At 43.7% G+C, this 25725-nt stretch overlaps 1 protein-coding gene across 1 annotated transcript in view; it reads right to left on the bottom strand.

The window, feature by feature from the left end:
- DNM1 (dynamin 1) overlaps positions 1–22549 on the bottom strand; it is a 111432-nt gene extending 88883 nt beyond the window's left edge. The window contains 1 exon segment of the mRNA XM_029612867.1: positions 22323–22549. Within this exon segment, the coding sequence (XP_029468727.1) occupies positions 22323–22483 (161 nt within the window). The 5' untranslated portion in view covers positions 22484–22549.
- Between the last annotated feature and the right edge of the window lie 3176 nt (positions 22550–25725).

A 25725-nucleotide genomic window follows, 5' to 3' on the forward strand; every position in this document is an offset into this window, starting at 1 on the left:
TATCCAAGTGTCACACAATGTGCAATAAACCAAAGCGAGATGTGGAGAGCTGCTGCTTAATTTGAGACCGTCGTACACAGGTACTTCGATTTCTCGCTAAATAATAGTTCCAAACAGGAAGTCCAGGAGCACTTAGTGCAAAAGTTTCTTTCCCTTATATTAATACTCACAGGTTTCACACCATGTCCCAGCAATCTTTTTTTAAATACATTTTTTCTTCATTAACAAAAGTAAAGTCACTTATCTTTGCGATAGATAGCATTATCCATTCTTTATGGAAGCCTCCCAAACTTCAGGGGCTAGAAGTTTTTTTATAAACAACTTTCAAAGGCTCCTTTTTGAAAAGATAGAAGGTTGGGAATGGATAAGTTGTCCATTTAAGTTAGACCTGTTCAACAGCAAGTCTAAACTTAGACGGATACAACTTATCCGGCTAAGAAGCGACTTCTATGCGGATATTTAGTGGCATAGCTGTCCACTGAATATTCATGTAACTTAACCAGATAAGTTATATCCGGCTAAGTTAATTAGCCATTTAGGCTTTCAATATCTACCCCATAATCTGTGTGGGTAATTTACCTCCCCTGACAATAAGACTGAATTTTGTGTGTAGTAGCACCAGATTGGGATCTATTTAAGGTGATGGCTCACGCTTAGTACTGGGGCAGAGTACTGGACTTCTTTTCACGATCCTATTGCAGGTCCTCTGTTTGGGGGGTGGAGGGGGGATAAGGAAGGTAGGATAAACTTGCAAAGCCCTGAGTGTTAAGTATTTTATTTTCTTCTGAGTCCCAATAAAGAAACTGGACACTGATGGTTTCCCAGCATAAAACTTTACTGGAGAAAATATCCAACATGAAAAGCATGGCACTGCCTACAAACCGTCTTAGATGTCCCTGATGCACTGAAAGCAATAAATCTGCGGTCCCTTAATATCTTGCTCAGGGTCCCTTCTTTCTTCTTGGATAGAATATGAAGCTGCCCTGGGCAAACTGGAAAGGGTCCTCCTATCCTCTTTAAGGATTCCTCCGACAACCGGGATCCTCTGCATAATCTTGATATCTCCAGTTTTCTCTTCTCCTCTCTGTTGTATCTTGTGCTCCCCTACTTAGCTTTTTGCCATCAGTGAGCACCAGTGTTTCGCTCAGCTTCTCCTCTCTTCTCCCACCTATGGCCAGCCAGATATCCACTCTTGTCAACTAACAGCCAGATTGGCAACAGAATTCCTTGGACTCCGGGAAAGCTGGAAGACTTGAAAATATTCAAATCTTCACGTTTCTCTCTCTTTGGGTTGGAAGGGGGATAAAACTTCCTCCCAACAAAAAGGTAGAACAACTCAAAAAGGAGGGATAATGATCAATCACTAAATGTGAATTAGAAATAAATCTCTTACCTGTCAGACCCCTCAGCCAAGGCTTTGGGCCTGTTCTACGAAAACTCAAAAAAACTGAAAGGAAAAGCTCCTACTCTGTCAAATGTAAACCAAAAACAACTACACACGAGGGATAATTTGCATAGGCAAACAGGAATAAAACATGCCACTGCCAGTGGGGTTGCTTTGGCAGAGTTGGTACACTCCCTCCAACCACCACCCTAAGGATCAGCCCTGCAAGGGATTCTGGGTGAAGGGAGGCTCCCTTCACCATACTATAAGGAGCCAGGACCCAGAAGGGTTAGGCAGGCCCTGGGGAGCAGGCAGGAATCCAGTTTATGTGCAGACATGTTTTGAGTAATGTCCGAGTGCTACCAATTCTGCACGATGAGTTGCATTTCTTTTTTTTCTTTTTTTTTTTCAATTTATTTATTGTTTTCAAAATAAATTCAAAGAATTTCTTTGCACAGAAACATTATGAGAGAAAACAAAAACACATCTAAAGGGGAAAAAATAACTAGGAAATAAATTCTCTCATTAAAATGAGTCCAAATAAATAAATGTGATGAGGGAGCAAGGAAAACAGAGGAGAAAACAAAATAATAAAAAATTAGTTGTAAACTGTCAAAAAGGTGATAGCATAATTAAACCCACATCTAATAAGATAAATCAGACTAATCCTCCTTGTCTTAGGTTCGCAAGGAAACATTCCTAGTTCTAGTATCCAGGAAACTCCTTAGTTGTTTTGGAGTGAAGAAAATATAAATATCAGCTTTTAGCTTAATCAAACATTTGCAAGGATATTGTAAGAGAAAAGAGGCACCAATATCCTGTATCTCATATCTCATAATTAGAAAAGTCTTCCTCCTTTCCTGAGTGGCCTTAGCCAAATCAGGATAATTTTTTTTTAATTTTTTATTTATGCATTATTAATATTACATCAAGAATAATAATCACTTGATACAGAATACTGAAGTCGATTAGCATAAAAAAAAGCAAAGAAATACAAATCTTACAAGAATCTATGTAGCTTTGCAACTTCAAATTTAAGTCCTAAACTCAAAGGAGGTCCAATACACTTAAGCAAATTACATCAAAAAAATTTAGGAAAATCATTTACTACTGCTAACAGTTGGGCACTTCCCTTTTGTGAGGGATATACACAGCTTCATCTTAGAGATACCTGAAAGCCAAACTATATCACTCCTAACTTATATTACCCAACTCCTCTTTCTTTTTACACAGAAATTGTGTCAAGTATGATGGTATAAAGAACAGGTATTTTGTTCCCTTATAACAGGCCGATACAGTACAGTGCGCTCCTTAACCTGCATTTGGATGCGTGTTTGATGCGCTAGCTTTACCCCTTATTCAGTAAGGGGTAATAGCGCGTCGAAAACGCGCGTCCAACCCCCCCGAGACTAATAGTGCCCGCAACATGCAAATGCATGTTGAGGGCCCTATTAGTCATTCCTGCGCAATACAGAAAGTAAAATGTGCAGCCAAGCCAATCATTATACTTTCAGAAATTAGCGCCTACCCAAAGGTAGGCGCTAATTTCTGCCGGCACCGGGAAAGTGCACAGAAAAGCAGTAAAAGGTGCTTTTCTGTGCACCCTCCGACTTAATATCATGGCGATATTAAGTCAGAGGTCCCGAAAGTTAAAAAACAGTTTAAAAAAAAAAAATTGAAATCGGCCCGCGGCTTACGGGTTGAAAACCGGACGCTCAATTTTGCCGACGTAGGATTTCTGAACCCATGGCTGTCAGCGGGCTCGAGAACCGACGCCGGCAAAATTGAGCGTCGGCTGTCAAACTCGCTGACAGCTGCCGCTCCTGTCCAAAAAGAGGCTCTAGGGACACGCTAGTGTCCCTAGCGCCTCCTTTTACCGCCGGCCCTAATTTAAATATTTTAGTTTACTGAATTGCCTGCTCTCCCGAGAACTTTACTGTATCGACCTGTAAGTAAGTAAACAACGACAAGGAAATTGTAACAGGAAAGATACCCCGATTTGTAGTGCCAAGGGTCAAAGCAACAAAAATTGCCTTCTTTTCTTTTGTGTTGCTTTCTGCATATTTAAAAACCTCTGTAGTCTGTTTCTGAAATATAGTTTTAGGATCCAATCCCTATCAGACTCTAATGCAAACATAACTATCATTGTGGCCCGTTTGGCCTGTAATGAAATCAGAGGTTTCTAACAACGCTGCTACATCCAGCTCAGATACTGTTTTTCCTTTATCCCCCTCCATCTCTGGGGTTACTACTTTTAAACTACTACTTATAGGATCTTCTCTCATTTTATAAGGTATATTAAACACCCGAGTTACTGGTGGTATATTTTCATCTGGAATTTTCAACACTTCTTTCACATATCTTTTATACATCTCTTTGGGGGATACAAGAGGAAGTTGTAGGAAATTGACAAATCTTAAATTTTTCCCCTTAAGAATATTCTCCATATTTTCCAAGTTCGCATTCAGATTCAAATTGTCTTTAACTATTGCTTCTTGCAAGTTCTTGTTTGAGTCCACAATATTCTTAATTTCTTGTGTCTGATTAGATAAACTGAGTGTCGAATTTTCAAGTGTTTGGATGTGGTTCTCATACTCCTGCAATTTCACTGTAAGAGGAGCCATTTGATCAGCAACAAACTTTCCAGACCCTCTGTAGCCTCCCAGAGAGACTCAAATGTTATTTGCGTGGGTTTAGTCATTTGAAAGTCAAAAGAAGTCTTATTCGGTGATGATATTTCATGTCCAGCTTTCACTCTCTCTCCTGGGGCTGTGCTTCCAGCGTCTTCACCGCCCTCTTCCCCGGCAGCGGCGTCACATGTCTCTCCCGGGCACGGATTCCCTGGGTGGTCTCGACTTCTACTTGCAACTTTGGCAAGCGCTCCGACCACTTCCTCATCCGGGGCTCTATGCGACGCAGGATTCTCTGGTGGTTCCCTCGGGATCGGTGATAGTGAGATGTCTGAGCCCGGGCAGAAACTCAGTCCAGTCACTTGAGTTCCTCCCTGCTGTAGCTCCTCCGTCAATCTCAGCCCTCTTCTCACGACATGGGAGTCCATTGGACCGGTCTGGAAGTACTCCAAAGTTGCTCCAGGGATAGCCCTCTCCTTCGCACATCTTTTCCTGGCAGTGTGCGGCATATCAATTCACCCAGGTAAAATTTCCTCAGGCAATCAGGACCCCGGCGTCTAGCAGCAGCTCTACATGGCCATTTTGGATCCCCTTAGCCGGGTGCCTCCTGCCCTGTGTAATCAGGATAAATTCTAACTAATGCTCCAAGAAATGGAACATTAATATGAGAAAAGTAATTATTCATTATTAAAATTAAATCTCATTCACATAAGAAGGACCCAATTAAGGTTGATCTTTCAATAATTTCAATGTTTGATGACTCCAGGAAAGCAGGTAAGTTCTCAATATCCACAGCAAGTTGAGGCATACTCAACAAACCAATACAGGATAAACATCCACCATATAGTTTCTTAACGTAACAGAGAGCAGTTCACCAATTAGTTTAGGAAAATTAATTAGCCTTAGATTTAAAAAGTTTGAAGAGTCCCACAATATTCAGATAATATTGGTTGATGATTGTGAGCTACACAGTTTAACATCTGGGAAATAGTCTCAACCTTGTGTGAAAGTTCCTTCACCGATTGGGATAAATTAGCCATGAGGACCCATAGAGGGTTACAACAGCTGGTTTAGGTGTTATCAACAATGTCCGAGAAGGGGAGGACTTGCCCTCTGCTGGAACTGGAGACACTGTCAATGAATCCGCTGAAATTAAATTCATAGCAGGATTGTCTTCTCCACCAAACTCCTCAGCAGAATTCTTCCAAAGAGAAACAAACACTGACTCTGAAACAAAGAACACCGGCAGCTTCCTCCATGCAGATACCTCTGATGAGATCATCATTATGCGCCTGAGCTGCCACCATGTTTTCATGCATTACTACCGGTGTCTGGCGGGCTGAGTGTCACCTCCCCAGGAGAAATCAGAGCTCCTCTCTCTGCTACGCCAAAGGGACTCAAAGTCCGCAATAGTGGTCGACACAAACTCCGGAATGGTTCACTGCAAGGAATGTGGAATCATGGAAGAATACACTCGCACCTTTCCTTTCCTTTTCGGAGGCATTTAAATAAAGAAAAAAGATAAAATGAGGGCGTAGGAAAATGTTGCAGGAAGTCATGTTAGCTTATACCTCCATCTTCATGGGGTATTACTGAAGGTTTATCCCCAATTACTTTGAGAAGGCAGAGCCTCTCACAAGGCTGTTTGTTAAAGAAAGCACAAGAGAAGGCCAAGTGGTCAGCTGAAGCAGAGACAGGCTTCCAGGCTCTAAAAAAGGCATTATGCTCCAAACCAGTTCTGATAATTCCAGATTTCACTGAACTCTTCACTGTGTAGACTGATGCTTCAGAAGTAGTCTTGGGACCAGTCTTAGTCCAAGAAAAGGATGGCCAAGAACATCCTGTGGCATACTTTAGTTGGACGTTGATGCTACGGGAGAGGTGTTACTCAACAGTTGAGAAGGAGGCCTTGGTAGTCAAATGGGCCTTAGAGGCCTTGCAGTATTACCTGCTGGGACAGCAGTTCACACTCATAAAGGACCACCAACTGCTCCTATGGATAAATAGAAATAAGGAATCCAATAAGAGTGTGATGAGATGATTCCTGGCCGTAAAGCCCTTCATCTATAAAATACGATATAGGGCAGAAAGGGAAAACAATGGCAATTTCCTGTCCAGAGAAGAGTCCCTGGTACAGGCAGGCTTAAGGATGAGCTGAGGGAGAGGGTATGTGAGGGAGTATACAGGAAACTCTCTCCAACCACCCTAAGGGACCACCCACAGCTATCCAGCCTGGTCCTCCTTAAGGATCAGCCCTGCAAGGGATGTTGGGTGAAGGGAGGCTCCCTTCACTATACTATATGGAGTAAAAGCCCAGAGGGTTAGATAGACCCCGGAGAGCAGGCATGAACCCAGTTTATGTAAAGACCTGCTATGTGTAATGTCCGAGTGCCACCAATTCTGCAAGGTGAGCTGTATTTGTTTTCTCACTCTAAATAAATTTGTACCTAAGGAAACAGCCAGAGTCTTCCTCCTTATTCCTCTTGGCTGTTTCCTAAGCCACAACTGGCTGTTACTACATTCTATTCAAAATACACAAGTTACAGCCATAATTTCTATCCCACAATAATCAAATATCCAAATCACAAAAAGAGATATAGTAAGAACCATAAAGACAGATACAGTTCACATAAATAAAGAATGGATTTCAGCAAACCGGGTAATTTTTCAAATCCTTTAAACTGACCAACTGGGATCAGAACATGGGCTCTCCGGTTTTCTCTATCATCCACCTCCAATGTCCACTTTTTAGTAAATATTTTTTAATTGCAGATAAAAATTGTTAAATACATGAAGCAACCAACTTCATTTCAACTATCATTGTCAAAACAATAAGGGTGATGTTCAAGCCCAACCACCCCATTGTCTTTAGAACTACAAACCATGGAGATATCCAGGGCAGAAATGATATTTAAAGGTGATGATTTAGAGGAAGTGAAACAAATCTCAGTGAACCTGGAAGATATAATAATGCAAACTGAAACTAAAGAATAGCAAATCACCTGACCAGATGATATGCATCCCAGAGTGCTGAAAGAAATGAAAAATGAAATTTCAAACATACTATTAGTAATTTGTAAACTATCTTTAGAATCATATACGGTACCTGAAGATTGGAGGGTTGCCAACATACTGCCAATTTTTTAAAAGGGTTTCAAGGGTGATCCTGGAAACTACATACCAGTGAGCCTGATGTCAGTGCCAGGCAAAATGCTACAAACTATCATAAAGAACAAAATTAGATAGTCACAGTTAATGGGACAAAGCCAACATGGATTTAGCCAAGGGAGGTCTTGCCTTACCAATCAGCTACATTTTTTGAAGGTAAAAAACATGTGGATAAAAGTGAGCCAGCTGATATAGTGTATCTGGATTTCCAAAAAGTGTTTGAAAAAGTCCCCAATGAGAAACCTCTGAAGAAATGAAAAAGTCATGGGATAGGAGACAATGTCCTATTTTGAATTGGGAATTGGGAAAATGGTCAATTTTCTCAATGGAGAAATGTGAATAGTGGAGTACCCCAGGGATCTGTTCTGGAACCACTGCTTTATATAAATGACCTGGAAATGGGAACAATGAGTGAGGTGATCAAATATGCAGATAACACAAAATTATTAAAAGTTGTTAATTCACAAGAGGATTGTGAAAAATTGCAAGAGGACTTTGCAAGATTGGGAAACTGAGCATGCAAATGGCATATGACATTTAATGTGGACAAATGCAAAGTGATGCACATACGGAAAAGCAATCTAAACTATAGCTACAAAATGTATGGTTCCACATTAGGAATCACCACTCAGGAAAAAGGTCTAGGCATCATCGTGGATAATATTTTGAAATCCTCTGGTCAGTGTGCAGCAGCAGTCAAGAAAGCAAATAGAATGTTAGGAATTATTAGGATAGGAATGGAGAATAAAACAGAGAATATCATATTGCAACCACATCTTGAATACTGTGTGCAATTCTGGCCACTGTATCTAAAAAGAAATGTTGCAGAATTAGAAAAGGTAGCGAGAAGGGTGAAAAAAAATGGTAAAAGGGATGGAATGATTCCCCTATGAAAAAGGTTAAAGAGATTAGGACTCTTGAGCCTGGAGAAGAGATGGCTGAGGAGGGATATGATAGAGGTCTATAAAATAATGAGCAGAATGCAATAGTTGTTTACTCTTTCATAAGTGTACTACTTACTAAGTAGTACATTTAAAACAAATAGCAGAAAATATTGTTTTATTCAATGCATAATTAAGCTCTGGAATTTCTTGCCAGAGGATGTGGTGAAAGCTGTTAGTGTAACTAGGTTTAAAAAAAGATTTGAACAAGTTCCTGGAGGAAAAATCCATAAACTATTATTAAGGTGAACTTGGGGAAATCCACTGCTAATCCCTGCGATAAGCAGCATGGAATTCCATTATTTTTTGGGATCTTGCCAGTGTTTGTGACCTGGATTGACCACTATTAGAAATAGGATACTGGACTTGATGGACCTATGGTCTGACCCAGTATAGCAAATAGTATGTTTTTATGGTCTGTACACATGGAAGTTGAGGGATAGGGATGGGGGTGGGGGTGGAGAGTGGATTGAAGAGTCTTTTGTGCACATTGTAGGAGTGGGATGGAGGGGTCCTACTAGTTTGTGGAAGCTGAAAAATAAATAAATGACTTTGGAATTTCAATTTACTTCTACCCTCTGATTTTTTGAGCATTGTATACCTTTTGTAGGGAAATAAAATACTTTTAAATTAAAGTTGCTTGTATCTTTTCCAACACATGCTCAAGTGCTGAATTCCAATAATTATTTCAACTTTATATATGCATAAAAGTTAATAAACAAAATGTATATGGCAAGACCAATTTTTGGAAGATAACACTCCAGTCATCAGATTCAAATCAAATTTTATTCATGCATCAACATGACAACTACATTACTTTATATACATCATTATTAAAATTATTTTAAAGTTAAAAAGATATGTGTCGATATGAGACCTTATTCGAGTACATGATAAACAAGCTTACTTTAATTCTCAGAGTTTCACTTGAAACATTACACACAGGTATGAATAGCCTTGGAATAGAAACTTCAACAGCTGGTGCACATCTGGATGCCTGAGACAGGTGGCACCTCCTCATCCATCCTTGGACACCTCAGGTTGGCTTCAAAACCCTCTCCAGCTGCACATTAAATACAAACATGCCGTGTAAGGTTTATTGATTCAGGATATCCAGCTGCTACGAAATGATCCCATAACTGATGAAGCTGCAGAAATGCAAGAGGGACTGTGCACAGCCCTTGAAATGCATTTGTCGCATATCCTGGGAGACAGTGGGAGCCTAGTGGTTAATGAACTGGAGACCAGGAGACTCTGGTTCAAAACTTGCTTCTGCCACCAATGCTCATTGTGACCTTGGCAACTCCTTTAATCTCCCGTTGTGGCAGGTACCCACTTAGACTGCAAATTCTCTGGGGTAGCGATTTGTGCCTGGCTTAGGTGACCTATAAAGGCTGAAACAGTAATAACCAGCAGGGCATTCTTGCAGGTGACATGTGAAATTGCTTCAGGTTAGAGCTGTTGGCATTCCCTGGTGGTATGTTCATCTTAGTATACAAGGGGAGCTGGTTCCAGCAAAACGCAATGAGCTCAAGAACTCTGCAGAATAGAGGATCCATCTGAAGTGGATGGAAACAGAACTGTTAGTTTTCTTGTAAACAACAAAAAAAAAATGCTTATGCCTGACTTGGAATGTGTGCATTATTTATTTCTGTAGTAGTTTATGTATAAGCCTGAGAAACAGAGAAACAAGGAAAATGGGTGAGGCAGGAAGGAATCCCTCAGTCAGTAAATGTTAACAGATTGAGGCTTTGGTGCAGACATGCAGAATCCAGTTAATCTGCTTGCTTACTGTGGTATCTAATTTCAGCAGAGCGGCAGCCATTAGTAAGTCTGAACAGGAGGAAGAAGGACGACTTCTTTCTGGGCAAGAAAGTGACTGAGCTGGGAAGGCAGAAGCTGGAGGGATTCTCTGGTTCCTCCTCCAGTAGAGCAGCTGTTGGTGCTGCGGCCCTGCTTAGACTTAGAGAGGGACACGCGCTGCACCAAATGTGTTGCATCCGGCCTATAGAGGGGATGTTCCTCTTCCTGCCGTTTAGAGAGAAGGACTGGAAGGCTAAGCCCCATTCCCCCCTAACTTTCAGGTGGATTTAAGAATCTAAAATTAGACTAAAAAGGGGTTTATAAGCACCAGCTAAGAGACCCTGTGGTGTGATTATCCTCCCACTCAGTCGCCTCCTCTTACATCAAGCCAGAGGATAATTTTCTTCCCGTTTCCTCGCACTTGATTGGGGGAAATCACTCGTTTCCATGGCAACAAGTCTGGTTAGCAGGGATGAGCATCCCAAATCAGTGTCCCAGACATGTTCCTCTGCTGCATCAACCTTATGGGTGAACCTCAGGCGACTGCTTTTAGATTTCTAGGTATCCCCATTCAGCTGGAATGTAGCAGATGGACTTATCCACGGGCAGGAATCCTTCTCTTATGCATGAATTTGTTCCGACTAGCCAGGAGCGCATAAGATGCATGCTGCATTTGGGAATGGCTGGACAAAGAGAAGGCAGAATCCCCAGAAGTTTATTCCCCTCTGTCAGGAGACTGATTTTAATACTGTTGGCCTGGCAGAAGATAGAAACCAGAGTGTTAAGCACTGGTAGCTCCAGAAATTTTTATATTGGGCGGGTGTATAGCGGGAGCACAGTGAATTTCAGGAGAGGCAGGTGCCAAGTGTCTTTCTCTCCAACCAAAATGGTCCAGCCAGACTAGGGTGGGAAGGGGGAAGAGGGAGCAGCCTCTAAGTCTTCAGTTTCCAAACTGATAATACGGATCCCTCCCTAATGCCACAGTTTTCATAAAATAGGATTTCTGTGGTACCAAAATCTCGATGACTATGAGTTAACGAATCTTTTACCTCTCATGGTCATTTTCTGGGGAAAAAAGAAAGAAAAAGGTACCAAGCCAGGGTGAGTGATGGCCTCCACCTTCCACTCCAGCTGCAATGGGGAAAAGGAAGCAAGTTCAAAAAGGTTCCAGATCGGTGACCTGGCAGCAAAGCACCACTGTTTCCCTTTCATTTTTATCAAGAATTTTTTTGGAACGCCTCACCTTCGTGTTACACTTGCCAGTTCTGCTTCCGGCAATGTCTTGGGCACTAGACACTCATTTGTGGCATATAGGGTCATGATGCAAGGCTGGTTAGTTAGGAGTAACCTAAGAAAGTATTTCTTCAAAGAAAGGTGATGGGCGCATGAATCAGCCTCCAGGTGAGGTGAGAGGGACAAAGGTGGTATTGAAATGCAAAAAAAAAACCAAAACAAAAACGTTTGGACAGAGAATCATTAGAAACATAGAACATGCCTGTCCACACTTCCCATTCAGCTTCATAGACCTTTTCTACTCCCTCAGGGATCCTCTGTGTTTATCCCATGCTTTCTGGAATTCACCTCCACAGGGGGGCTGTTCCACCCGTTCATCATCCTCTCTGTAAAGAAATATTTCCTTAGATTCCTCCTGGGTCTGCCCCCTTAAAGATGAGGAAGCCAGGGTAATGCTGGGGATCAAATAGATGAGCACAACTAAGAAAGGGCTGGAAGATGCCAGGCCTCCGTCACTATCCCCAAGTCAGGAAACTGAGGTCCAGAGAGGACTTAACTCCCACTGGCTATTCTTGTGCCAGTCATGTGTTGTCTACCTCTTGGCATGGGAAGAGCATTTCTATTGGCTCAGCTTTGAAAAGGATTCACAATGTTTTTATTCATCTTTCTAACAAGAATGCGGAGATTACTTTGTGCAGCAGATTGTGCCACTTTCAGATTTTGTTTGCAGTGTGCCAGGACGAGAGAGGGGATGTGGAACACTTTTTGTCCTCAAGAATAAACAGATAAGAGATAATGGGGCAGAGGGAGGAAACTTTGGGGTTTTCGGTGTATTGCTTGAGCTCCAGTGCTTCCCCAGAATCACTCCAGGCTGCAATGCAAGCTCCCACCTACAACAAGGGTTCAATGGTTCAGACATGCCAAGAATCCAGAAAAGCATTTCTATCAGAAGCAGAATGCCAATCTGCAAGAGATCATAAGAGCTCCAGAGGGAAGAAGATAGGACAGAGAGATTTACATTTCAAGAAGAAAAGGAAACAATCAGACAGACAATACCATTTCTCTGTGCTTAATGTTTGACTAATCCACCCCAACAGTAAATATATATATGCAATAAATTCAAAAACAGAAAACAATCTTTTGGCTTCACATTTTAAATGGGGGGACTTTGGCCCCATACTCCAATCATTCAGAAACAGTCATTAAAACCCTGGGGGGAATACCGCACATGAGATATATAACATGGTAATGATGGCAGAAAAAGACCAAATGGTCCATCCAGTCTGCCCAGCAAGCTTCTTATGGTAGTAACTGCCATTCCGTGCAAATTACCCCCAACCCTTATGTTAAGGGTAGTAATATTAACGATCAAGGTATTTTAGTTAGTTAATTTGATATACAGTCAAGGTGGCATACAATAAAAATGCATAAAATACAACATAACATAATACATAATAAAACATGGAAACAAAATATCATAAACTATCATAAAATGGCAATAATAAACAAGCCACAAAGACCATATTCAGACTCAGGCAGGAACTCCCTCTGCACTGGAACCATGAAGATCTATCTAGACAGTACTGAACCCAAGCGTCTGTGTTAGGCTGGGGAGGGCTCATCTATAATCACAATTCCCAGAGTATGTGTGCTAAGTTGAGGAAGAACTCTTCTCTATCCCGATTGCCAAGGTGTGTGCACTATGCTGGAGTAGGGCTCCTCTGTAGCCCTGATCTTTGAAGTATGTGCTAGCAGGGCTTCGCTGAATCTGGGTCCCTGAAGTCTATTTCATATTTGTAAAAGTGCCCCAGAGTACAGCCCATGGTTTACGTTTGCATATGCCATTTTACAATCCACTGAACTCTGACACATGTAATTGTATGAATTTCCCCAGCACCTAACCCTAATTTCAAACATGTCTGCAAACATTATATACTGCTGAGTAAAGTAAGGATGCCTCAGTAACAATCTGACACCACAATATCCCATATTCACTTCTCCTTCCTACAGAAATCTCAGCCCATATCATCAAGCAATGAGATCCATTCTCATTTATAGGCCGATGCAATATTTGTGTGTAGAAAATGGGTGGTCAATGTTGAGCGCCCGCTTTCCTAACACATGCCCAGCCACCTCTCCTGGGCGCGCAATGCAATATTTGAATGGGTCGCGCTAAAAAGGAGGCACTAGGAAACATGATGCGCCCCTAGCGCCTCCTCGGCATTGGGAACACAGGAGAGGTGGCTGTCAGTGTGGGCTGGGAAAACAGGCGCTCAATACGAGTGCCCGTTTTCTCCCGCTACCGGCACAATATACATGCACAAGATACACGGCCTGGACCAGTTATCTTTATTGGGCTCCCAAAATTATTTTTTTTTCCAAGACTTTTTTTTACCCGAATCTGCTTTCTGTAGTTTCTCCTACTTAGTAGTGCGACACTACTAATAGGAGGAATCACAGAAAGCAGGGTTTTTTTGTTTTTATCAATGATCCCTTGAGTGTGGTATGCCTTTACGCCAGCCTGGGGCTGGCGTAAAATCTGCCACGTTGCAATGGGCGCATTGGCTGCGCGGGAAATGTTATGCATGGTGGGGAGCTAATAGCCTCCTCTACATGGAATTTACACGTGATGAATGCTGTTAGCTATGCAGCGGTTTGGATGCACTAATCCCCATATTGCATTGGGGGTTATGGACGCTCGTTCAAAAATAAGCCGTGCGCTGGCCACTGCGCACGTATTGCATTGGCCTATTAGTGCCTAAAGCAGTTTTGTCACAGCAGTTGTCCAGAGACAAACAAAACACACATACTCCGCCAGCAAGATTACACTTAAGAAACACCTCTTATTTGGAAGAAGACTGGGCAAAAATCTCTTTCTTTTGGCTGCCATGTGCTCTCCCTGCCAGGGTAACAACCAGAGCAGTCCTGATGCAAGGCATACAACGTTCATTCTGGGGAGCACAGGATGAGGAGTCAAAATGTATTACTGTAGTTCTGAGAAAAAGATCAGCATTGTAGTGGTTCCATCAGAACAAACGCTCTGACTTGTCTTGAAACAAGACCAGAATAGACAAAAGTGATTCACTGATTTCTAAGATGCGCATTCAAATCCTGCTCACTCTGTGAACCACGAAGAGTTACTCTCTCCCTCTGTAATTGGCTCTTAATATCTCTGCTCCTTCTTTCTCCCCCCTTGCAAGCTGTTACACAGATCAGGCATTAAAGATGGTATCCAGCAACCCACCCCAGAGAAAGCTGTAGACATATTTATGAAACATTAAATTGTAAAATTCAATGCAATCCAAGCTGACTAAAAAGGACACAAATATCATTTCCATACAGCTGTGATAAATTTCTATACATCCAAGCTGCACAAGACAATCCTATCATGCAATAAAAGACATCTTTTTAAGCACCTATTCATTATTAACCAGCTCTCTCATTCTCTGCTCCCTTTTCTCTCTTTACCAGGTTCAGTTGCTATAAGACATATAATAAATAGACAATGTTAAGCTAAAAATTCTAATTTACATTTTAATATTAATTTTCATATTTGGTTGAGAAGCCTGTAGAGCTATAAACATCTGCCACTGATCTAGAACTTCAGTGCCACAGCAGAAAACGCTTTGCTCTTCTCCTGATTTACCGTCTGATCATCGGAGCAGTCCAGATATTGAAGTTTGGGACAGTTCTCCACAGGGCTGATCTTAGGTGTGGGGGTCCAGGGCAAATAAATCCCAATGGGATGGTAATGTGGCACGCTGAACTGCATGGCTGCATATCCAAGGTGACAAGAAATTATAGTGTTGGGGATGTGGCTACTACTGTGGCCGTGGAGCCTATGGCAGTTGTCCCTATTTGCCCCCTCCCCCAGGATAGCACTGACTTTCCAAGCCAAGGGATTGTTCCTCTTAGGGGGAAAGGGGGCAAATAGGGGCAACCGCCCTGGGTCCTGTGCTGCCATGGTAGACCTGCACCCATCACTATAAATTCCTTTCAATCAGGATTCTGGATGTCCACTGTGGCTGATTTGTGCCGAGCCCCAGAAGCAGACCTAGGTGCAGCACCCCAAGACAGCCAGAAGCGCTGGAAGGGCAGCTGCTCCCTCTCCGCCGAGCACTACAGGGTTAGTGCTGTCAGTTCCCAGAAAGGGCAGAGACTCAAGAGGCTTTAGTAGTGCTAACTGCTACCTTGCCCAAATAGGCAACTTTTCCATTCCCTTTTGGCATCAGATCCCCTGAACACTGCTGCCGGAACTCTTCTCCAACTAATTCTTACGAGTAATAATGCTAAGCAGAGAAGAGACGACCAGCTGCAACCTTGTTTCCAAGAACTGATGTTATATGCAATATTCAGGCTGTGTAAAACTGGGAAGCTGGAAGTGAGGAGGAGGAACCAAGACAGGATACTGAAAACAAGAACAGGTTTAATAAAGATAGGTAAATAACATCAGAAACCAAAATACCTTTGATAGGACAATACTGGAGCACATTTAAAACCTACAATTATCTGCAACGGCCTTCTTTATAAAGTGATGTCAAGATCCACCTAAATATGTAGAAGTAACGGTCAGCGAGTGGAAGTGGTACTCTGTCTAGTAGTATAACAGAGTTTAAAAAAAAGAAAAAGGTTTGGACAAGGTTCTGAGGGACAAGTCCATTAACAACAATTAGCCAGGAAGATTTAGGGATCACAATAGGAAATAGATCACCCCATTTTGGATCTGCAGGGTACTTTCAAAAGATCTGGACTGGCTGTAGCCAGAGAAAGGATGGTGGGTGCGATGGACCAATGGTCTGATTCGGCAGGGCTCCTCTTATGTTCTTCTTATAGGTCTAACTCAATATATTTGTGCCTAAATTTTAAGAACTCTGCCCCCTTCCTCAAAGTAGTACAGAATATGCTCTTACAGCCTTACAAACAAATACTGCTGCTGTAATCCATAGAAACAAAGAAATGATGGCAGAAAAGGACCAAATGATCCACCCAGTCTGCCCAGCAAGCTTATGCCAGTATCTGCTACACTGTGCAGGTTACTGTTGGATTCGTGGACCCTTGGGCCGATCGGAGCCGGAAGAGGAGCTGCTGTAGATGTTTGTAGCAGCGACCCCGACCGGGAGGCGGAGTTGACAGACTAGCGGCTGGTCGAAGGTGGAATCCTGGGAGCTCTATGCGACCAAGAGCTCTGGCGAGGAAGGCGGTGATGAAGGCGCTGGCACTGTGCTGAGAGAACCTTCGCCCTGGAAGCCGATCCTCCCCCGAGAGGAGCTCGTAGGAGTTCGGCCGCTGGGACTTAGGAGATTCACCCTGGAAGCCGGAGTCCCCCCAGGAGGAGCCCGTAGGAACCCGGCCGCTGGGGCTTAGGAGGGCCCACGGGGGCCTGGTCCGCTGCAGTCCAAGGTTGAGTGTCGAAGGGTCTTTGCTCGCCAATCCGGAGTCAGGAACCGATGGATCACCGTCAGCCAGTCCGAGGTCAGAAGCCAGAGAATCCACGTAAGCCGGTCTGGGGTCGGAAGCCAGGGGGTCAACGGAAGCCGGTCCGAGGTCAGAAGCCAGGGGGTCAACGGAAGCCGGTCCAAGGTCAGAAGCCAGAAGAAATCCAATTACCAGTCCGGGGTCAGAAGCCAAGAGGAAACGTATGCCAATCCGAGTCAGGAACCAAGTGGAAGCCGAGACAGCAGGAACGCAGCAACTGGAGACAGGAGCAAGCCTGGGAACCTCGTTGCAAGGCGACGATTAGGCCTGGCTGCAGGGTTTAAGTACCCTGGAGGCATCTGACATCATCAGGGGCGTCCCCAAGGCTTTCCCGCGCTGGCCCCTTTAAATAATCAAAAGAGACGCGCGCGTGCGTCTAGGGGGCGGGGCTTAGCGCCGCGAGGCGCCGGCTGCTCCGGCGAGGCAGGGGAACGGCAGCAGAAGCGGCTGTAGGCCCGGGCGAGCTGGGGGAATGCCGGGCCTGTGGTCGGCGGCGTCCCCGGGGCCCTGGGGAGCGCGGGATCCGCGTCAACCCGCGAGCCGGTGAGTGGCGATTCCGGGGGCGGCCCGGAATCGCAACAGTTACCCCATGCTTAGTTTCCCAGACTGTAAAATTCGTTGCCCTCGGAAACTGTTTGATTCCAATTTCCCTTAACCGATGCCGTGGAAGCAGAGAGCAATGTTGGAGTTGCACCAAAAGTATCAGGCTTAGGGGCAGATTTTAAAAGCCCTACGTGCGTAAATCCATCTGGACGCGTCTAAGTCCCGGGGCTTTTCTGAATGGGCGGGCAGGGGGCGGGACGGGGTCAGGATGGGGCGGTCCAGGGGCGTGGTGGAGTGGTCCGGGGGTGGGGTAGGAGGCGTCTCCGAGGACTCCTGTACAAATGTACCCTGCGCGCGTAAGTTTTAAAATCTGCCCCTTAGTGATTAAGGGTAGTAAGCACCACATCAGCAAGTTAACCCCCATGTTTATTTGTTCCCCAAACCATAAAAGTCAGGGCCCTTGTTGGTTGCTGTCTGAATCCAATTCCCCTTTTCCCCACTGCTGTGGAAGTAGACAGCAATGATGGAGTTGCATTTGTTAAGGGCAGCAACTGCCATACTAGCAAGTTACCCCCAGTTACCCCCATTCACTCTTTTCTTTATTTCCATCCTCTAGTGTTTATCCCATGCCCCTTTGAATTCCTTCACGTTTGGTCTTCACCACTTCCTCCAGAAGGCCATTCCAGGCATTCACCACCCTCTCCGTGAAGAAATATTTCCTGACATTGGTTCTGAGTCGTGCTCCCTGGAATTCATTTCATGATCTCTAGTTCTATTGATTTCTTCATTAAAACCTTTCAGGTATCTGAAGGTCTGTATCATATCTCCCCTGCACCTCCTCTCTTCCAGGATATACATATTCAGATCCTTCAGCCTCTCCTCGTGTCTTCCCATGCTGACCCCTCACCATTTTGGTCTCTCTTCTTTGGACAGCCTCTATCCTGACTTTATCCTTTTTGAGATACAGGCACTAGTATTGAACGCAGTACTCCAGGTGAGACCTCACCAAGGACCTGTACAAAGACATTATCTCCTCTTTTTTCTTACCAGTTATTCCTCTCTCTATGCAGTTCAGGGTTCTTCTGGCTTTAGCTATCGCCTTGTCACATAGTCTTATGATCTGCAGGCGGTGAAGCTATCAACCCAAGCTACCTCTCCCCGTCCGTGCACATAGTCTTTCGCCATCAATCACATACAGCTCTTATGGATTACTGCACCCCAGATGCACCCCGTTGAAGCACAGAGCTATGCTGGATATGTCTTCCTCCCCTGCTGTTGAAGCAGAGAGTTATGCTGGATATGCGTGAAGTATCGGTCTTCCTCCCCTGCCGTTGATGCAGACAGATACTTCAGGCATATCCAGCTTAGCTCTCTGCTTCAACGGCAGGGGAGGAAGACCAATACTTCACGCATATCCAGCATAGCTCTCTGCTTCAACGGCAGGGGGAATGAAGAAAAGTGGATCTATATACAGATAACAACCAACAAGGACTGAATTACATAGTCTGGGTAAACAAATAAGCATGGATGTAGCTTGCTTATTGCGGCGGTTACTACCCCTAACTAATTAAGCTAGATATTTCACTTAGATGCAGTTCCAACACTGCTCTCTACATTAATAGTGGGGGTGGAAGGGAAATAGAACCAAAAGGTTACTAAGAGCCAAGAGAAACAGATAAGTATGAGAAAAAAAAAAGTGAGAAGCTTGCTGGGCAGACTGGATAGGCTGTTTGGTCTTCTGCCGTCATTTCTATGTTTCTATGCATGACTCTGCACTTCTTGGCATTGAATCCCAGCTGACAAATCTTTGATCACTCTTCAAGCTTTCTTAAATCACTTTTCATTCTCTCTACTCCTTCAGGCATGTCCACTCTGTTGCAGATGTTAGTATCATCCTCAAACAGACAAACTTTACCTTCTATCCCTTCCACCAGGTCGCTCACAAAGATATTGAACAGAACCGGTCCCAAAACCGATCCCTGTGACATTCCACTTTACATCATTCTTTCTTCAGAGTAGGTTCCATTTACCATTACACGCTGTCTCCTGTCAGTCAACCAGTTTGCAATCCACGCTACTACCTTGGCACCCACTCCCAAGCTTCTCATTTTGTTCACGAGTCTCCTATGTGGGATCATATCAAAAGCTTTACTAAAATCCAAGTAAATCACATCGAGCACTCTTCCCTGATCAATTCTCTAGTCACCCAATCAAAACAATCCATGCTGCCCTGAGTCCCACAACCCACTAGACTGTAGATAGTTCACTATCCTTTTTTTCAGCAGAGTTCCATTAATTTTCCCACCACTGAGGTGAGGCTAATTGATCTGTAGTTTCCAGCCTCCTCTCTGCTCCCACTCTTGTGAAGCAGCACCACTCCCGTTTCCAGGGATCTATTGAAAAGGTTCTTCAGCGGACCACATCTCTGAGCTCCCTCAGTATCCTGGGATATACCTCATCCGGCCCCATGGCCTTGTCCATTTTCAGTTTTCCTAGCTCTTCCCATACATTCTCTTCTGTGAACAGAGTTTCGTCTATACCACCCCCATCCACAGTCTTGTCAACTAGCGATTAGCGACAGTCCTTCTCCAGGGGTTTCTTTAGTGAACACTGAACTGAGTATTTGTTTAATATTTCAGTCATGTCTTTGTCTCTCTCCACACATTGATCTTTGTCATCTTTCAATTTCACTATACATAAGAACATAAGAAAATGCCATACTGGGTCAGACCAAGGGCCCATCAAGCCCAGCATCCTGTTTCCAACGGACCTTTCACCTTTCTCTGATATATCTAAAAAATGTTTTGTCACCTCGCTTTACCTCTTTGGCAATCCTTTCTTCAGTCTGACTTTTTGTTTTCTTGATTTCTTTCTTCGTCTCCCTCAGTCTCACCAAATATTCTTCCCTGTGTTCCTCTTTTTGAGATCCTTTATATTTCTTGAACGTTGTTCTTTTTGCTTTTATCAGCCACCTCCTTTGAGAACCAGATCGGTTTCTTATTCCTCTTACTTTTGTTTACTTTTCTAACATATAGAGTTGTTGCCTTTGTAATTGCTTCTTTTAGTCTGGCCCACTGTTGTTCCACCTCTCTCATTTTCTCCCAGTTTTCTAGTTCTGCCTCCAGGCACGTCCCCATTTCGACAAAGCCCGTATTTTTTAAATTCAAAACACGGCTCTTCATTTGAACTCCCTGTACCCTATTTGTGATATCAAAACATATTGCATGATGGTGCTGAGTTGGGCACCCACCCGGACACTAGAGACATTATCCCCATTAGTGAGCACTAGGTCGAGTATAACTCCCTCCCGCGTAGGTTCCATTACCATCCATTATCCATCCTACTATTTACTTATACATCCAGACTCCGTCATCCTCAGCTCAATCTACATGAACTTGATGAAATGGGGGGGGGGAGGGGGAGGCATGGAATCACAAAATGTACTAGCTAGTCCAAGAAAAAGGACTCACCTACAACTATTATTTCAGTACAGAAAACTCCACTGTTATTTTATGTATTAGCATTTCTTATTCTATCTTTTCCTAAAGGTAAGTCCAAGGCAGATTACAAAACATAACAAGGCACTGAGTACAATGTTCAAATACTGTACATTCCATTTTCTCTAAAACTGCTTGAATTTTTACTGGAGGTTTCTTATATTTCTGACTTCATTCTTTGTTTTGCATATTCCTCCTTGTCCATTTCATGAAGTGCTACAACGATAACCGGCGATACTGAGACGACCCAATCTGGCTCCCAACAAGATTTCTGAGAGCTGATTAACTGTCACAGAGGAACTTGTGCTGTCTGTTCTGGAGATGTACTGGCTTGAAGCGAGTCATTAATGGTAGCATGTCAGGGTACATTTTAATCCCGCAAGGAGGGAGGAGCTGTAAACCCAGTGCCAGGTGCACTTTGATTAAGATATTAATGTTAACATTATTTACCTGCCCCTCCCCCTCCTTTACTAAGCTATAATGACACATGCAGACAGCTGACTTTGTACTATGGAAACCCAGGGTAACTGTGCACTGATCTGATGAAGGAAGCAGAACTCTCAAAAGCTAGTCAAAAACAGACTGAGTTAGTCCAATAAAAATGTCTCCCAATGACTTGTTTTGGGGCCCTTATTGCTTTACCCAACAACAAAATTATGATGGGACCATAAACATTTCTTCCCGCATCCTATCAAACCATTCAGGACAAATCTCCCTGTTCAAGCAGGTCCTACAGCTCAGCATCTGTTGTGACCCAACTTGTCGCCCACAGCACCCTGTAAAGCCCCTCTTGACATCCCAGCGGAATCCAGTAAAGACATGTTTAATAGGAATGGAGTTAATAGAAATTTACACAAGAAAATCCCAACCACTTTTCCAGTTTCTTCACCAACTGACTGTGTCCTAACCCTGCCCATTTCCTCTTGCCAAAATAAACTACATCGATGTTTCTGCAGCCCTCTTCTGCACAAATAAATCCATGTCTTAGGGTCTGATGTACTAAAGGGTTTGCCCCATTGTGTTTATGGGGAAATGCTTAGTACATCTGGCCCACAGTAAGCTGAAAGAGACAGGAAGAGGAGACGCATGGAGGAGATCTAACACATTCTCCCCTTCCCCCGCCCCTCCCCTCAGGAAAGCAATGGCCACATCAGCTAAAAATCTGTACAACTGGAAGATCCCTCCGGGGATATCACAAAGAATCGACATCCTTGCGAGAGCAGCAGAAGGCTCCGACGCTCCCGCTATGCCATGAACATGCAGTGACAGCGGGGAAAGAAGGGGATAAACATGAAGGTCACACAAAGAGAGCGCAGCAAGGTGTCTATTCCTTGAACAAAATGGAGCTGAGCACAAAGAGCGCTGCAGGTCTCCTCCGTCACAGTGACAGGATTGGAACCCGAAGCCCGGTCGCCAGGCTGCAGGCGTCACCTTGCGCCAGTGCTGCGGGGGAGGAAAGGGCCAGAGTGCTGGGAACACGTCTCAGCATCACTTCGACGCGAAACCTCCACCGTTAGCAGAAAGCGTCTCCCCCCGCCCCCGCTGCGCACCTCGGGGCTGGGGCTCACCCCGCAGTAAGGCCGGGAGCGCAGTAAGCGGTGCCTGCGCCTGCCGCTGCCCTGGAGCCCCCCCCCCCCCACGCACTTACTTGCCCACGAAGTTCTCCAGCACCGAGCTCTTCCCTGCGCTTTGCCCCCCGACCACGGCGATCTGCGGAAGGTCCAGATCCGCGTTCTGCCCGATGGCCGAGAAGGCGTCCTGCAGCCGATTGACCAGCGGGATCAGCTCCTCCATCCCTCGGTTCCCCATCCTTGCGCGATTGGGCGGCAATGCCGCTACTCTCCGGACCGGGACCGGGACTGATACCGGCGGCTGCCGATGCCTCAGCCGCTCGCAAGAACGAGGACTGCAGCAGCCAGGGGGAGCCCGAGCTGCAAATAGACTCCGCCCCCATTGAAAGGTCCCATCCCCCCCCCCTCAATAGCCCCCCACCCCAACAGGCAGTAACTCCGCCCCAAAACACCTGGGAGAAAATTGGGATTAGCCTTTCCTCATAAGGAAGCCGTTCCATCCCCTTTGTCATTTTTGTCCCCGACCTCTACACCTTTTCTAGTTCCCCTTTATCTTTTTTTTAGATGGGGGCCACCAGAACTGCACACAATATTCAAGATGTGGTAGCATCGTGAATCGACTGATTTAAATCATTATTCACTTTCTCTCATATTCCAGTCAAGGTGAGTTACAGATACTAAAAACACAGTAGCCATGTTCTACACTATAAATCGTAATCATGATATAACTAATATAATCAGTTCCAACACTGCAACATACATAACTGACATTCTTAACCCAGGTTAAAAGATTACAGCCTACTTCAATCCAAAACTTCAAACCCACACTAAAAACCCAGAAAAAATATATATACAATTCTGATCAAGGAGTCATTCAATAAAACAATTAAGACCACTACTCCACTTCCATGATTACAGATTGGTCCTCCAAGCCATAATTTTCTCGAAAATCGATTACTGCAATGCTCTACTGCTTGGTCTCCCAGCCTCCTCCACCAAACCCCTCCAGATGCTACAAAACGCAGCAGCCAGGATCCTTACTAACACACGCAGGATGGACCACATCACTCCGATACTAAAAATACTCCATTGGCTACCCATACATTCCAGAATACTCTTCAAGACGCTGACCATCATTCACAAAGCCATATATCATCAATCCTCGCTACAACTAACCATACCTCTCAAATTACACTCTTCTTCAAGACCTACCAGATATGCATATAGAAGCGCCCTACAAGTTCCTCCCAGCAGCTCCACTAAACATAACTCCATCGATAAAAGAGCGCTATCCACAGCAGGACAATACCACTGGAATTCTCTCCCACCAGACATACGCCAGGAACATTGTCATCTTACTTTCAGAAAAAAACTGAAAACTTGGCTCTTCGCCCAAACCTATTGCTGAAGAAATCCATGGTACCTGTAAGGACCTCTACGCCCCGGTAGATATCCTCCAACATCTACATTAAGTACCCACTATTCTAGAACCGCCCTGTATATTAACATTGCAATGTATATATGTATTTTAAGTTCATCAGCAAAGCAACTGCTCCCTGCCGATAGTCTCTTCTATACATTTAGAATAGAAATTGTTAATCTTTCTCATTCTTCAAAAGCCAGGTTTGATCTCCTTGTTTTAATGTAACTTTTTTTCGCTTCCTATGTTTATTGGTTTCCCCTTGTTTTTTGTAAACCGGTACGATAAGACCTGTCTTGAGCATCGGTATATTAAAAGAACCTAAATAAAAATAAAAAAAATTCATATATCCAGCAGACAGCACCAATAAGTAGCCACTCATACAGACCAGTGCAATACCGAGCGCTAGGTCTAGCACATGGCTTAACACGTGATTAGATGTGCGTTTTGGACATGTGTGTCTAGCCCCCCTGATACAATAAGGGGATTAGTGCGCTCAAAATGCATGTCCAATTGAGCGCATAGCTAATAGCACTCATCACATGCAAATTTCATATAGATGAGGCTATTAGGTATTACGCCACGATGCCAAACATTGCCACGTGGCCAAGATGCCTATTGTAATGAGGCAAATTTAAAACCTGCCCAAGGGTTCCCTTAAAAAAAAACACCAAAACCTGGCTTTCTGTGATTCCTCCTACTAATATCGTCACGATACTAAGTAGGAGGAACCACAGAAAGCAGAATAATGTAACAAAAAAAAGTTGCAAAAACAAATTTCTGAGAGCCTAACATACAAGCACAATATACATAGTCCAGGCCGAGTATATTGTGGAAGTATATTGTGTCAGTAGCGGGAGAAAATGGACGCTCACATTGAGCTCATATTGAGCGTCCATTTCCTAACCCGCACTGACAACCCTTTCCTGGGCGCGCAATGCCAAGGAGGTGCTGGGGACGCACAATTTCCCCTAGCACCTCCTTTTTACCGTGTCAGCTCATTTTAATATTAAATCGCGCACATTAGAAGAGCGGGTGCTCAATCATAAGTGCCCGTTTTACTCAATGCCAATATTGCATCGGTCTGATAGATCATAACCTAGCCTCCATATATTGAAAAAGGAGGTTTTAGTTGTTAGAACAACATAGTTTGCTCAGATGGCTGCAGTTTTTAAAGTAAAGGGAAACCACATATTCTGAAGTCCTCCATATGTAGAAAAAGTGGGTTGTTGTTAAAACACCAAAGAATCTAGAGATGACTGCAGAATTTAAAGTAAACGGCTACTGCACATTCTGAAGTCCACCGTATGCAGAAAAACGGTGTTATTGTTGTTAGAACAGCATACTATGTACGAATGGCTGCAGGATTTAAAGAGAAGGGCTACCAAATATTATGAAGTCCTCCATATCTAGAAAACGTTTGTTTTAGTAGTTAGAACACCATAGCATGCAGGGATGGCTGTAGGATTTAAAGTAAAGGGTTACCACACATTCTGAAGTCCTCCATATATACTCCATATACACATTCTGAAGTCCTCCATATATTTCCGCAACTCAAAGGAACTGTTGCCCGACTAATTGCACTATCTTATAATTTGCTTAATTTCATACACACTATGTAAATTTGTAAATTTGCTTAATTTTCATATATACTAGGTAAATTTGTACATAATTCTTATCCTGTAAGCACCCTCTCCTCCTTTTGCCCTTCTCTCCAGTTAGAATTTGTTTAACTTAACTTTTAAAATTTGTTAGAATTTGTTTAACCTATTTTTCTCTAACAGCCTAGTTCTACATTCCCTGTTATAATGTAACTTTTGTTGTTGTTTGCTCTGTTAACTGGTTACCCCTAGTTTACTGTAAACCGGTACGATAAGACCTGGTCTTGAGCATCGGTATATTAAAAGAATTTAAATAAATAAATAAAATAAATATAGAAAAAGTGTGTTTTATTTGTTAGAACAAAGATGGACAATATGAAATTCCCATGAATCAACAATAAAAATTTGGATGCATATGCCTGATGGACAAAACAAATCTTCAGAATCTTCTGAAAAAGC

Source organism: Rhinatrema bivittatum, chromosome 8 (assembly GCF_901001135.1).
Source record: "Rhinatrema bivittatum chromosome 8, aRhiBiv1.1, whole genome shotgun sequence".
NCBI lineage: Eukaryota > Metazoa > Chordata > Amphibia > Gymnophiona > Rhinatrematidae > Rhinatrema > Rhinatrema bivittatum.